At 53.5% G+C, this 13,405-nt stretch overlaps 1 protein-coding gene across 1 annotated transcript in view; it reads left to right on the top strand.

The window, feature by feature from the left end:
• Nucleotides 1-398: 398 nt before the first annotated feature.
• The window catches only part of RAB3IL1 (RAB3A interacting protein like 1), a 29,654-nt gene continuing 16,647 nt past the window's right edge, over nucleotides 399-13,405 (top strand). The window contains 1 exon segment of the mRNA XM_074275488.1: nucleotides 399-682. Coding sequence (XP_074131589.1) covers nucleotides 414-682 — 269 coding nt within the window. The 5' untranslated portion in view covers nucleotides 399-413.

Genomic DNA, 13,405 nt, shown 5'->3' with positions numbered 1-13,405 from the left:
TCTTCGAAGGCGGCTTCCGGCTCGGACTTCGCGTGCTTTTTCCCGGGGGCGCAGCGGGGGAGGCCGGGGGGGGGGGGGGAGCGGAGGGGGTGGCCCCCGAGTGCGGCGGCCCGGGGGCGGGAGGTGGCCAGGGAGGGGGCGCGGGGCCGAGGCGGCGCTCCCCGCAGCGGGGGTGGGGCTGCGGCCAGAGGGGGGCGGGCCGCCCACGCGGGACTGCGGCTCCGGCTCCTTTCCCGGGCGCTCCGTGGCAGGGGCCCGGCGGGCAGAGCGATGCCCGTCCTCCTCATGCGTGGGGTGGGCCGGGAGGCGGGGGCCGGCACGCGTGTCCTGCAATCAGAGGCTCGCCCTCGGGCCCCCCCGCCCCGCGCCCGCCCCGAGGTCACGTGACCCGCCCCCGGTCCCCGCCGCCTCTTATGCGGGAGAGCGAGCCGAGCCAGCGGACCGAGCGGAACCGCGAGCGGCCCGGGGACCCCGCAGCGTCAGAGCCGGGGCCGGGAGCGGGCAGGGGCAGCGCCGCCAGGTCCCCCCCGCAGAGGCTGCGGCGCCCCGCAGGGTGGGCAGCGCATCCCCCGCGCCAGGGGGCGGGGCCCGCCGAGGGCCGGGATGCGGCGGCCGCCCCGCGGTCCCTGAGCGGCGGCTGCAGCCGGAGCCGGGCGCGGAGCGGAGCCAGCATGTGGAAAGGGTAGGTCTGGAAGCAATTTCCTCCCAGGACCTTTTGGCCGCCGCTAACTTTCCTTTGTGTGGGCGCTTGGTGCGCTCTCTCCCTTCCTTCTCTTCCTTTCCCCTACTGTCTCTGGCTCCGTGTCTCTCTCTGTCTCTGTGTGTCTCTCTGTCTCTGGCTCGGTGTGTGTGTGTGTGTGTGTGTGTCTCTCTCTCTGTCTGTGTGTGTGTGTGTGTGTCTGTGTGTGTGTGTGTCTCTCTCTCTGTGTGTGTGTGTGTGTGTGTGTCTCTCTCTCTCTATGTCTCTGTGTGTGTCTCTCTCTCTATGTCTCTGTGTGTGTCTCTCTCTCTGTCTCTGTGTGTGTCTCTCTCTCTGTGTGTGTGTGTGTGTGGTCGGTGTGTGTGTGTGTGTGTGTGTGTGTCTGTGTGTGTGTGTGTGTGTGTGTGTGTGTGTCTCTCTCTCTGTCTCTGTGTGTGTCTCTCTCTCTGTCTCTGTGTGTGTCTCTCTCTCTGTCTCTGTCTCTGTGTTCTCTATCTCTGTGTGTCTCTCTGTCTCTGGCTCGGTGTGTGTGTGTGTGTGTGTGTGTGTGTCTGTGTGTCTGTGTGTCTGTGTGTGTGTGTGTGTGTGTGTGTCTCTCTCTCTGTCTCTGTGTGTGTCTCTCTCTCTGTCTCTGTGTGTGTCTCTCTCTCTGTCTCTGTCTCTGTGTTCTCTCTCTATCTCTGTGTGTCTCTCTGTCTCTGGCTCGGTGTGTGTGTGTGTGTGTGTGTGTCTGTGTGTGTGTGTGTGTGTCTGTGTGTGTGTGTGTGTGTGTGTCTCTCTCTCTCTCTGTCTCTGTGTGTCTCTCTCTCTGTCGTCTCTGTCTCTGTGTGCCTCTCTCTATCTCTGTGTGTCTCTCTGGCTCGGCTCTGTGTGTGTCTCTGTGTGTCTCTCTCTTCTCTCCCGCTTTCTCTCGTCCAGTCTCCCTTTGCTCTTCTCGTCTCCTCCCTCTTCCCTTTCCCCTTTGGGTGTAGAATGGCGGGACCCGGTGAGATGAGAAGGAGGGAGACTCGAACACAGAATGTCGGAGCTGGAAGGAACTTTAAAGGCTCATCTAGTAGTTTGACAGATGGGGAAAGAGGCATAGGAAAGAAGTTGCTCAAGAAAGCCCTTCTGATAATTCTGGGGCCTTTCAGAGAAGGAGTCAGGAACTCTTTCCCCGGGGTTCCCTCGATGATGCTGGAATCAAAACACCCTGCTTGGTCCCGCTTTCCCCAGGGGGTCTCCCCAACTTTCCCTTCCCGGTTTCCTGATTCTACAAGTGCCATCCCCAGTTCTCTCTGACTGCCCCTCCTAACAGCCAAAATAGAGAGATGGGAAAGTCAGAAACCGGTCCCCATTTCAGTGCCAGCTTTAGACAAGTGTGAGATTAGCATGAAAAGGTCAGAGGTCAGTTTTGCTGACCCTGAATGAGTCCTCCCCACCCCTTGCTGAGCCTGCCTGCCTCATTTATAAAGTGAAAGGTTCGGGCCAGATGATCCCTGAAAGGCCTGTGACTCTAAGATCCTCGGTTTACTCTGCCAGAAAGTGGCAGAGGGTCCCCTTCCGCCCTTCAGAAGTTTGGATTCAGTGAGAGGGACAGCTAGGAGGAACAGATGGTGCTGGGAAGAGGCAGAAAAGTCCTTGGGGACCGGATCTTGAGTCTAGGGACAGGCTACCTGCACCCCAGGTACCTCTAGCATGGATTCTGCAAGGTACATGTCATGTAGGAAGAGGAAGAAAAAACAGATGGAGAAAGAAGATTGTGGAAAAGGGAAAGGGGTGTGAGCAGGGGTCCTGCAGCCTAGCTAAGCTGCCATTGCCCTGGGGGTCCCGAGAGGGCAAGGGATTTCAAGCCTGGTAGGATTCAATTTTCAGTCAACTTCAATTCACTAAATCTCTACCCACAGTCCCTGTCATTGAGGGGCTTCCAGTCTGGGGCACCCAGAGATGCTAAGCAAGCTACATGCAGGATAAATAGGGAATGACGAAAAGAGGGAAAGACTAGAATTAAGAGGAGTTAGATAAGGAAGACTTAAATTCAAATCTAACCTCAGACACTAAGTGTTATGACCCTGGCCAAGTCACTTAACTGCCATTCAACTCGGTTTCTTTAACTAAAATCGGGATTTTATTTAGCAAATAAACTGGTCTCTCAAGGTTGTTGTAAGGGTCGAATGAAATAGAATTTCTAAAGTGTCTGGCATACAGTAGGAGCTAGATAAATGCTTATTCTACTTCCTTCCCTTCTCACTTAAAAGTTTACATTTAATTCTAGCAACCACCCTTTCCAAGGATGAGTAAACTGAAGCCTCCCAAATAGTTCAGTGAACTTGCCTCAGACCACCCAGTAAGCGTCTGAGCCTGAATTCGTGCCTGTGGTTCCTGACTTCAGGTCTTCATGTTTTCTCCTCTGTGTCTCTTCCCGATTCCCTTACTGAATATTCCTCAAGAGTGAGGATGCAGTGATCAGTTCTGACAGTCCGGGCTCTTTTCCACAGCCAGGTGACTCGGGTCAGTTCCAATGGTCTTGTGATGGAGAGAGCCATCTGCGCCCAGAAGAGGATTGTGGGAACTGAGAGTGAACTATGACATACATTTGTACTTTTTTGTTGCTTATTTGCAGTTTGTTTTCTTTCTCTTTTTTTCTTTTTTCGATGTGATTTTTCTTGAATAGCCCAATAATTGTGGAAATATGTATAAAATAATTGCACATGTTTAACATATATTGGATTACTTGCCATCTCAGAGAAGGGGGGAAATTTTGGAACACAAGGTTTTACAAGGGTGAATGTTGAAAACTATGCATATGTTTTGATAATTTAAAAAAACTTCATTAAAAAGGGAAATAATAATAGAGCAGAAAGGACAAGAATGAGAGAAAAAAGGTCAGAACCAAGAGGGGACACGGAATGTGGGGAGGGGAGGGGCATTAGAGCATAGAATATGAAATTTCAGAGCGGAGGGACCTTAAATCATGGGATGTCAGGGGTGTAGGAAGGATTTTGTTTTTTAAAATCAATTGTATGTTTTCATTAAGCATTTATTAGGCACCTACTGTGTATCAGGCACTGTGTCCAAGAACTGGGAATACAAAGAATGGCAAAAACAGGGCCTGTCCTTGAAGAGCTTCCAGTCTAAGGGAGGAAGATGCAAAGAACTATATACTTATCAAGAAAGATACAGGATAAATTGGGGGGTGATCACAGAGGAAAGGCACAGAAATGACAGAGGATGGGAAAGGCTTCTGTTTATCTTCCTTTCTCACGTCTCCACCTGAACTGAAAAAGAAAATTGAACTTCCTTTTGAGAAATAAGTATAGTTGAGCGAATCTTTGGCCATGTGTCCATCAGCTCTGCCCCCGGTGGGACTGCTGTTCATCTTCCAGCTTCGGGAATTGTGACTGGGCCTGTGTGTTTGAATGATGTGGTTTCTTGTATAAGTTGTTTTCTCTGAATCGGCACTCACAGGCTTGGAACATAGGAAGTCAGAGCCGAGGGCCCTTGGAACGGAGAACGTGGGAAGTCAGAGTTGGAACGGAGAACACTGTGTCAGAGCTAGGGAGGGCCTGAGATCGTCAGAGCTGCCTGGAAGGGACCGCTTCCTGACCTAACTTGGAGGGTTAGCAAGGCCCCACGTACGGAATGGAGTAGATCCCAAGCTAGGCAGCCGGCCACAGGTCATGAGTCTGGTCGGGGTACTTGTATGGAGGGGAGTGTGTGTGTCTGTGTGAGAGAGAGAGAGACAGACACAGAGATACAGAGAGAGAGAGAGACTGAGAGGACAGAGATGGGGGCAGAGAGGAGAGAGGGAGGGAGAAAAGAGAAAGACAGATAAACACACACACACACACACACACACACACACATATACACACATCACCCCTAGTAGAGATCTGGGCTGTGGACAGGCTCCCAGCACTCCCTTCTGAGCCCACATAAGCTGAATTTTGTGGTTGGGGCAGGGAGGGCTCCCTGATATCCGGTGCCAGGTGGCCCCTGCTCCGTGTTCAAAGTTGGGGGTTGGCTCTGGCTCTGTAAGCACTCCAGGGGCCTCTCCAGAACGGAGCCAGGCAGTCTGAGGAGCCTCTCCCCGCTCCCCTCCTGGGACCCCCACTTCCTCCATTATCTGTTCTCAGAGCTTCCCTTTGGGAGCAGCAGAGGAGGGCTGGCTGGGAAGGTTTCAGGGAAGGCCAGAGGGAGACAATTTACTCAGCTGAACTTTGGGACCCCCCCATTGTGCCCCCCCAATACATTCAAATAGACATCCTGTTTTCAGCTTTAATCTGGGAGGGGCCGGCCTTCAGAAATCCAGCTTTGTGGCAGCTAAAGGTAGTAAGAATGTCCAGGTAAAAATGGCTTCAGATCAGACCCCCCAATCCCCGCCCCGTCCCCCCGCTGCCGGAAACTTGAGAGTTGGTCCTCCTTGTCACTGAACAGGGGCCCTTTAATGTAATTGTTGGGCAGTCACCGGGAGCCAGAGTGAATTGGGTGAAAGGCTTGGTCCCAGGGTATCTGGAGAGGTTTCTGCCATCAGAATTTCCGTTCCTTTGGGCATGGCCCCTCCAGGTAAGGGGACGATACCCTGTTAAGCAAATCTTGTGTCACCCAACTGTCAGTTCCAGTTGGGTTCCTAGTAGGGCGGCTCTACTCACCAGGTAAGGTTGTTGGTCTTTTGTTCTTGAAGAGAGGGCCGTGACGTCAGGGAGGGGACACGTGACGTGGGAGTGAGTTAGAGTTGGGGGAGGGAGGGCTGGGCAAGGTCACCTGCCTCAGTTTCCCCTCCAGAGCCATCTGGGTCCAGTGGCAAGACATAGATCACCATAGGAACTGTGGTTGACCTAGGGAATACCCTTGGAAGCCCTGGGTCTGCCCTCTGAGCGGTTTCTTGTGGACACTTTTACAGAGAATAGATAAGAGATAATCCTTGATATTTACAAGATAACCCATTGTTTGGGGCTGGACCTTAAGAACTGAGTCCATGGCTTCCTGTAGGAGGTGGCTAGAAGCTGAGCCTCCAAAGGAGCCCGGCTTTCCAAGGGGCAGGAGTGAGGGAGGCAGGAGGCAGAAGTTGACGGCTGGGTTGAAGGGAACAGGAGGCTGGACTAGGTTGGGGAAGGCTTGTATTTTGTCCTAGAGGCAGCAGGAAGAAGAAGCTCCTGGGACTGGGAGATGACCTGGTCAGGCCCTCTGTTTGGAAATATTTTGGCCAACTGGAAGATGAGTCTGGAGAGGGGGAGAGCTTAGAGGGCAGAGAGAACGATGAGAAGGCTCCTGCCATAGAACAGGAAAGTGGTGATGAAAGCTTGATGATCTGATAGCATTTATTAAGCACCTACTGTGTACTAGCCATTGTGCTACATGTTGGAGATACCACAAAAGGGACAAAAACTCAACAAAACCAAAGCCCGTTGATGCTCTCTTCTCTCAGATTTTGGGACATTGGTCTCTTCCGGTCCTCCCCTTACCCATCTGCCCTTTCCACTTCCCCCTCTGTGACTGGATCTCCAGGTCATGTCTGTTACTATGGATGTTCCCCAAGGCTCTGTACCTCGGAACCTTTTTTTTTTTTCCCCCCTCTCTTTATCCACTCACTTGATGATCTCAACAGCTCTCATAGGAATATTTACCTCCATGGAGATGATTCCCAAATCCTTCCTTAACTTCCCTCCTGAGCTACAGCTCCTATCACCAACTGCCTTTTTTACACCTCTCCAATTGGATGATCTCAAGGTATCTCGGACTCACTTTGCCCATAGCAGAACCTATTCATCGTTCCTACACAAAGTTCCCTTTTCCCCCTTTTTCCAGTGGAGGACACTGCCGTCTTCCCAGTGGTCCAGGCTGCTCTCCTCGGCTCCCCCTTGTACCTCCACAGCCAATCCATTGTCATTCCCCCATTTCTGCCTCCATAACATTGCTTGCCTATTTCCTCTTCTCCCTACTTCTCCCCGAATTTCAGCTTCCTTCAGATCCCAACAGAAGGCTCTGCCTGCCCCGATGCCCGCCTCCGAAAAAGAAGTTGGAAATAGGCCCTTCCCTCGAAAAGTACCTTCCACTTACATTGTATTTTATAGAAACATATTTATTGATGTGTCATTTCTCTCGGGAAAACGTAATAATCTGTGTTTTGACTCTTTTAAACTCTCCAGTACTTAGCCCAGTGCCTGGCACCCCATATGCCCCAGCGACCGCCCCTTCTAGCCCCAGATCTGTGGACGGAGCTTTGTGATCTTTGACAAATTCAATCCCCTTTCTAGGAAAACTGTAAAAGGAGGAGATTGAACTAAGCTGCGTCTGAGGTCTGCTCGAAATCTCTGAGCCTGCCCCCAGAATGGGGGAAAGAACAAGGTAGATGAATGAATAAAAGATCAATTAAGCGCTTAGTGAGTGCACAAATAATTGGGCCCAGTGACTGGTGCAATATAGATGCCCAATTACCCAGTCTCTCTCTTCCAGAACCTTTGGCTCTAATGGAAGAGAGAACGGAGGCACAAAGGAAATCCTGCTTTGGAGCTCGCTTCTCCTGGAGATCCTCCCAAAGATCTCTTTCTACTTTGAGATTCTGTAGTTCCTAAATATTATTCTCCATAGAGCAATCACAAGCTAACATAGTGCCTTGCACATAGTAGGTGCTTTGTACATGCTTGCTGTTGAACAAGCTCTCTTCATAGCATTTGGCACAGTGCTAGGCATGTAGTAAGTGGCCAACAGACATTTGCTTTAGAACGCATTTTATACCCATGATGCATAGCAGATAAAGTCAGTGCTTTAAGGCTTGCTGAATTGGGTTGATTCTGAATGGAAAGGCAGAAGGCCTGGAGGGTGGGACGCTGACCGGAGCCATATTTTGACTCAGCAAGGCCCTAAACAAAAAAAAAAAAAAAAAAAAAAGGCCTAAGCCCCTTTAGGCCTTAGTGTCCCCATCCAGTCAATGGGAGGAGTCATTTGGTTTGAGTCATTTAGCATTTATTAAGCACCTGCTGTGTTTGGATAAGGGCAACTCACTTGGTTGGTCTGAAGGACAAAGAAGATTCTTGTTTTCCCATGGCCGTCGGCTCTGATGGTGTCTCCCAGGAGTGGGTAGTTCTAGGGTCAGGCAGTGCTTCATCTGGGGTCTCCCATCTCTGAGAATGGAAGGGAATTTCTTCTCTTCTCAGACTTGAGCCTCAGTTTCCTCTTTTGTAAAAAGCGAGATGGGTTAAATGGTCTCAAAAATCCATCTCAGATTTGATGTTCTATGTTCTCAGGGCTCTCCCAGCTCTGATACACCCCCTGTTCTAAGGCTCCCCAGTTCTTACACCCCCTGTTCCAAGCTCCCCCCAGCCTGACATCCCCTGTTCTAGTCTGTTCTGTGCTCTGAGGGCTGTCCCTCTGGCTCTGCCTTTCTGTGATTGATTGTGATTCCCTGACACTGTGGATTTTCCCCAGGAGTCTGTGGGAGCCGAGTCTGTGCGGCAGAGCTGTGGGGGAAGGGAGCTGTATGTCCCAGGCATCCATCAGCCCCAGGCAGACTTGGCTGTTGAGGCTCTTCCTGCCTGTGGTTTTCCAGGCTTGTTGAGCTGCAGACATCCATCCCTTTTGGAGCAGGAGGGCTTCAGCCCCACCCCCACCCCGCCCCTATCCTGCCCCCAGTGCTTACCGGCAGAACCTGACTTTGGACAGAGATGCCCCGATGAGGTCGGCTCTCCTTCCCTGGCCCCTCATGGATGCAGAGGAGCCTCCCCCTGACAGTGTCTGCAGGGAATGCAAGCCCTTATTCCTATTCTGCACGTGCAGAAATCGGACTCAGCAGACCATTTAGCCAGGGTTAGGGAGCCTCCAAGTGTGATGACCCTAAGTCCGGCTGTCCCACTGCCATGTCCCCCTCTCCTAGCGGACCTCGGGGGAGCGCTTGGGAGGGCTGACTGGAAGGGATTCTCTAGAAGTGGACTGCTCCATTCATGGACCCTCCTGAGCAGGATCATAACTAGGGTGAGGCAACTGGGGCTTTGCCTCAGGGCATCAAATTTAGAGTGAACAGTTGTAGTCCAAATAAGGCTGAAGAATTAGTTCGGCCAAATGGGAAGCTGCTAGGTGGCTGCCTCTTGCCTTTCTGTTCCTCTGCCCACGCTCGGATTTTAAGGCTCATTTTGTGCCATGTATCCTAGGCTCCAATTTGCCTAGTTAGTGCTCTGGGCTCTGGAGGTGGGGAAAAGGAGGGGAAGGGATGGGGGGCTCAGGGAGAGAACTGTTCTAACATGGACCTGAGACCCACAAAGGCTGGGGGACAGACTTGCCCAGAGAGAGGTTGGTTCCATCACAGTGAAGTGCCTGGGAGCAGTCATAATAACTGCCAGTCCTCCAGTGGTTCACGAAGCACTTTTTTCATAATACCAGTGGGAGGAGGGAATGCCAAGGCTGCCCTTTTGCAGATAAGGAAGTGAAGGGTAGGCCCCATGCTAGGTGCCAGTCAGGGGCCAAGCACAGATGAATGAGCTGCTTCATACCCCTGAGGTGATGGCAATGAGGCTTGTCCAATCCACTTCCTTTTCATAAATGAAAAAAGTGGGCTCAGGAAGTGATTTATCTAAGATAATAAAGTCAGAATTTGGATCCAGATCCTCTGGCTTGAGAGGAGTCTCCTGACTTGGAGGAATGAATGAAAAAAACAAACAAACAAAAAAATAAACGTTAAGTACTGACTTACTGGGTGATGAACAGAACATTAGATACTGACTTACTATGTGGCGAACAGAGCTTTAAGTACTGACTCACTATGTGATGACCAACGCTTTAAGGACTTACTGTGTGATGAACAGAGCTTTAAGTACTGACTTACTGTGTAATGAGCAGAGCTTTAAGTACTGACTTACTGTGTGGTGAGCAGAGCTTTAAGTACTGACTTACTGTGTGGTGAGCAGAGCTTTAAGTACTGACTTACTGTGTGGTGAACAGAGCTTTAAGTACTGACTTACTGTGTAATGAGCAGAGCTTTAAGTACTGACTTACTGTGTAATGAGCAGAGCTTTAAGTACTGACTTACTGTGTAATGAGCAGAGCTTTAAGTACTGACTTACTAAACACTGAATATTATTATGTGACGAACACTATCCTGAGAAGGGTGCACAAATGTGAAAGGGAGACTATCTCTGACTTCTTTGGGGCTTATGTTCTGTTTGGGGGGATGGCCACATGGGGTGGTGGAGAGAAGGGAGTATTCACTTTGGGGAGTTTGTGGACAAGCCTGTATGAAGCACTGAGATGACGGTCCCTCAAACAGGAAGGGGGCCCATGCTCTGGGAGGTGAGGGACCTGGGGGTTCACTCCCCCTCCATCAGGATTGCAGCAGGGCTATGAGTCCCTGTGTGACAGGAGGCACAGGCCCTAAGTGCGGTCAGCAGGCAGGAAGCCCAGAGATCAGTGAGGGATCAATCCCAGCACCCCTCCCTCCCCAGGGCAGCCGTGCAGACGGCTGGTTGAGCTGCTGATGGATGTGGGGGGGGGCTGGCAGGAGCCCAGATTGGGAGGTGTTTGACTCCTGAGCTGCCACCTCACCTCCAGGGTCCTTTGGGGGTCATGTTGGCCATTGAAAGTCCTTGAAATGTCCTCTTTCCTTCCTCCTAGAGCGCCCAGGTGTGAGCGCCAACTTCCATGCCACAGAGGACTGGGTCTGGGCACCCTCTGGTTCCTTTCTCCTCTGGCAGGGCCTTGGATTTCTAGGGGAGGCCAAAGACTGGCACTGGGCCCTTGGAGGCCAGCTAGAAACCAGCCTCCTCACTTTACCAGTCACATGGCTAGTAGAATTTGAAGCCAGGTTTCCTGGTTTAGCTCGATGCTGCTGCTCAGTTCTTCTACAGTCCTGGGGGCTCCTGTCAGACTTTCTCCTCCTGCCCTTCCTTTCCTAGCAGTCCTTGGGGCGTCCCATGTCCCAGAGTCGGCCTGGCCTGCGGCCCACGCCCAGGGCTACCAGCTTATGAAGCTGGGACACGAGAGGTCCCACATTAGTGCATCCTATCGCTTGGGCTGGGGCCTGGGCAGGACGGCAGCTCCAGGCCGTGGTCACCTCCGGCAGGGTTCCCGGCACTGGGCCCTCACCCACAGGGTCTCCTGAGGTGCATTCTGGGTAGGCCCAGTCCAGAGGCTGGATGCTGGCTGGGAGAGGGCCCTGGGTCAGATTTTTAATGTCTGTTAGAGGCCTTCTGGCCTCCGAGGGTGGCTGGGTGGGAGCCGGGACCGGGAGCCGTGACTGGGAGTCCTCTCACTGGGTTTGGACAGAGCATGCTGGGAAGGGGCCGCGCTGATTTGCAGGATTGTTCCCTGGCCCAGGCACATTTCCTGAGGAAGTCGACCAACAAGGCCCTTTCCTGAATAAACTTGCCTATGGGTCCCTTAAGGCCTGCCTGGGCTCTCCCTGCCCCCGCTGGGTCAGAGATGCTGACCAAGGAGAGGGCGGGGGTGGGGCGGGGTGGTTCTCTCTGGGACTGAGCCCATTGTTTCTTTGCCCCCCACTCCCTTGAGCCAGGCGCCCTTCCCAGCTCCTTGCCCAGGCACTGGGGCTCAGTGAGCCCTTCCCTCCATCAGAGGCCGGACAAGGTGGCAGACTGGGCAGTGCTGGCCACGGGCCACCGAGTAACATTATTCTGTGTGGTCCCAGGGGCCAGAGTCAGAGCAATGGGAGGAAGTGGGAGCAGCAGATTGGGGCTGCAGATAAGGCTTTCTAGCAATCAGAGCCGGCTCTGGGGGACCCCGGCAGATGCTGATTCCGTCATTCAGGGCCTTCTGTGTGTCGGGCACTGGGCGGGTCAGACAGCTTCTGAGCTGCAGAGGAGCCTTCGAGGTCTTCTGCATTTAATGGGGAATGGAGGGAGGTGGGGGCAGGGACACGGGGGTGAGATTCAAACCCAGGCCTCTCTCTGGGGGCGCCCGTTCTCAAGGCCCCTCCAGCTCGAGAGCTGGGATTCTGGCCCTGTTTGGTGGCCCCCGCTGGCTGCTCCTGGCACAGACTTTGCTGTCCTTCCCCCAGGGGGCCAGCGGTTGGACTTTGAGTGTCTGGCAGTGGGATCAACATGACCAGACAGTCTCCGCCCTCCCTCCCCACCTTCCAGACATTTGGGAAGCAACAGGAGGGGGGGGCAAGGCTTGGGTGCATTTGGGCCAGTGGGGGTGGCTACGTGGCGTGTTCAGACCCCAGACCTTGTTTGTGGCCCTCATTGGCCAGTGCCCTGTGACCCCCATTGGCCAGTGCCCTGTGACCCCCATTGGCCAGTGCCCTGTGACCCCCATTGGCCAGTGCCCTGTGACCCCCATCGGCCAGTGCCCTGTGACCCCCTGACTTTGGAGGGCCACCTGATGTCACTGGTCAAGCAGTTCAGACTGCTTGAGTTGTGGGGGGCTGAGTGCTCTGAGGCTGGCACGGCCTCTCTGGGACTCGGTTTACTTTAGGAATGAATGAATGAATGAATGAGCAGGCTAGTCTCTGACCTGGCAGGCTCTGGATCCTCTTGGGGGGGGGGGGGGGAATGGTTTGAGAGCCGGGCCCTGAGAGCAGGGAGGCTTCTGGGAGGGGAGAGTGCTGCTCATTCATGCTGGCTGTGCCCCCTCGACTCCCTTTCCCCCAACAACAGCCCCCCCCCTTTTTTTTTTTTTTTTTCCCAGAAACCCACAACATGTCGCTGTCTCCAAAAGCCCTTGGGGCCCACTGATTGCCCACTGGGGGAGGTATGGGGACCTCTTTCTGGCCAGGGCTGATTCAGCAGGGCCAGCCCACCCCACTCCCTTCAGCCTGAACCCCCTTCCCTCCTTGGCCCCCCGCAGTGTCCCCGAGGGGCTCATCCTGGGTTTTCCCGTCCTCATTTCTAGGGAAAGAAACTGAGGCTCATGGAGGGGTGGGGGGAAGAGAGGGAGAGCCGGGACAGGGTCTCCTGCTTGAGGTGTCTCCCCCTGCCCAGGGGGCTCTTCCAGCTGGTGGAGGGACTCCTGGTGGTCACTGGGACAGAGCGGAGGGCCCAGCTGGGTGGTCCCGGAGCCGCTCCTGAGGAGGGGGTCTCCCCCCGGCTCCCCTCCCCCAGCCGCTTCACAGAATCAGCTGTGGATGGTGTCCCTGCTTCCCTCCTTCCGGAAATCCTCTGCTGACGCCGCATATTCTTGGGGGATGACTCCCACTCTGGGCCCCACCGCTTTCCATTTCCTCCCTCCCTGGTCACATGCTTCATTCCTCCGAACCTCCTGACTACGGCGTTTCTTCCTTCCCTTTCCTCTGCAGTCAGTGGGCGATTTCTCTCCGCCGCCCCCTTTCCAGGAGCCGAGAGCCTAGTCTTGGAGTCAGTTAGGTCTGTGCTCCGATGTGATGTGGGCTGCTGAACCTCCCCGTGACTCAGTTTCCTCATCTGTAAAATGGGGATAATAACACCCATCTCCCAGGCTTATTGTGAGATAATACAGGTAAAGCATCCGGTGAAGGATGCAACCATAGACACTGAACTGAGACCCCTTAGGACCCTGGGGAGACCGAGTCAAAAGTGGGGCATCCCTGCCCCCAGGGGACTTAGGTTCTTGTGGAGTAGAACAAAATGTGCCTAAATATACATCATAAATACTCTCTTGTTTTGGAAGAGGACACACATCCTGCAGAAGGTGTGGAGCCTGAGCTGAATTTCTCTCCTCTTCTCTCCCCTCCCATCCCCTCCCCCTCCCTTCTTTCCTCCTTCCCTCCTCTCTCTCTCTTTCTCTCTCTCTCTTTCTCTCTCT

This window comes from Sminthopsis crassicaudata, chromosome 6, assembly GCF_048593235.1.
Source record: "Sminthopsis crassicaudata isolate SCR6 chromosome 6, ASM4859323v1, whole genome shotgun sequence".
NCBI classification, from domain to species: Eukaryota; Metazoa; Chordata; class Mammalia; order Dasyuromorphia; family Dasyuridae; genus Sminthopsis; species Sminthopsis crassicaudata.
This window is presented reverse-complemented; position numbering and strand designations above follow the sequence as displayed.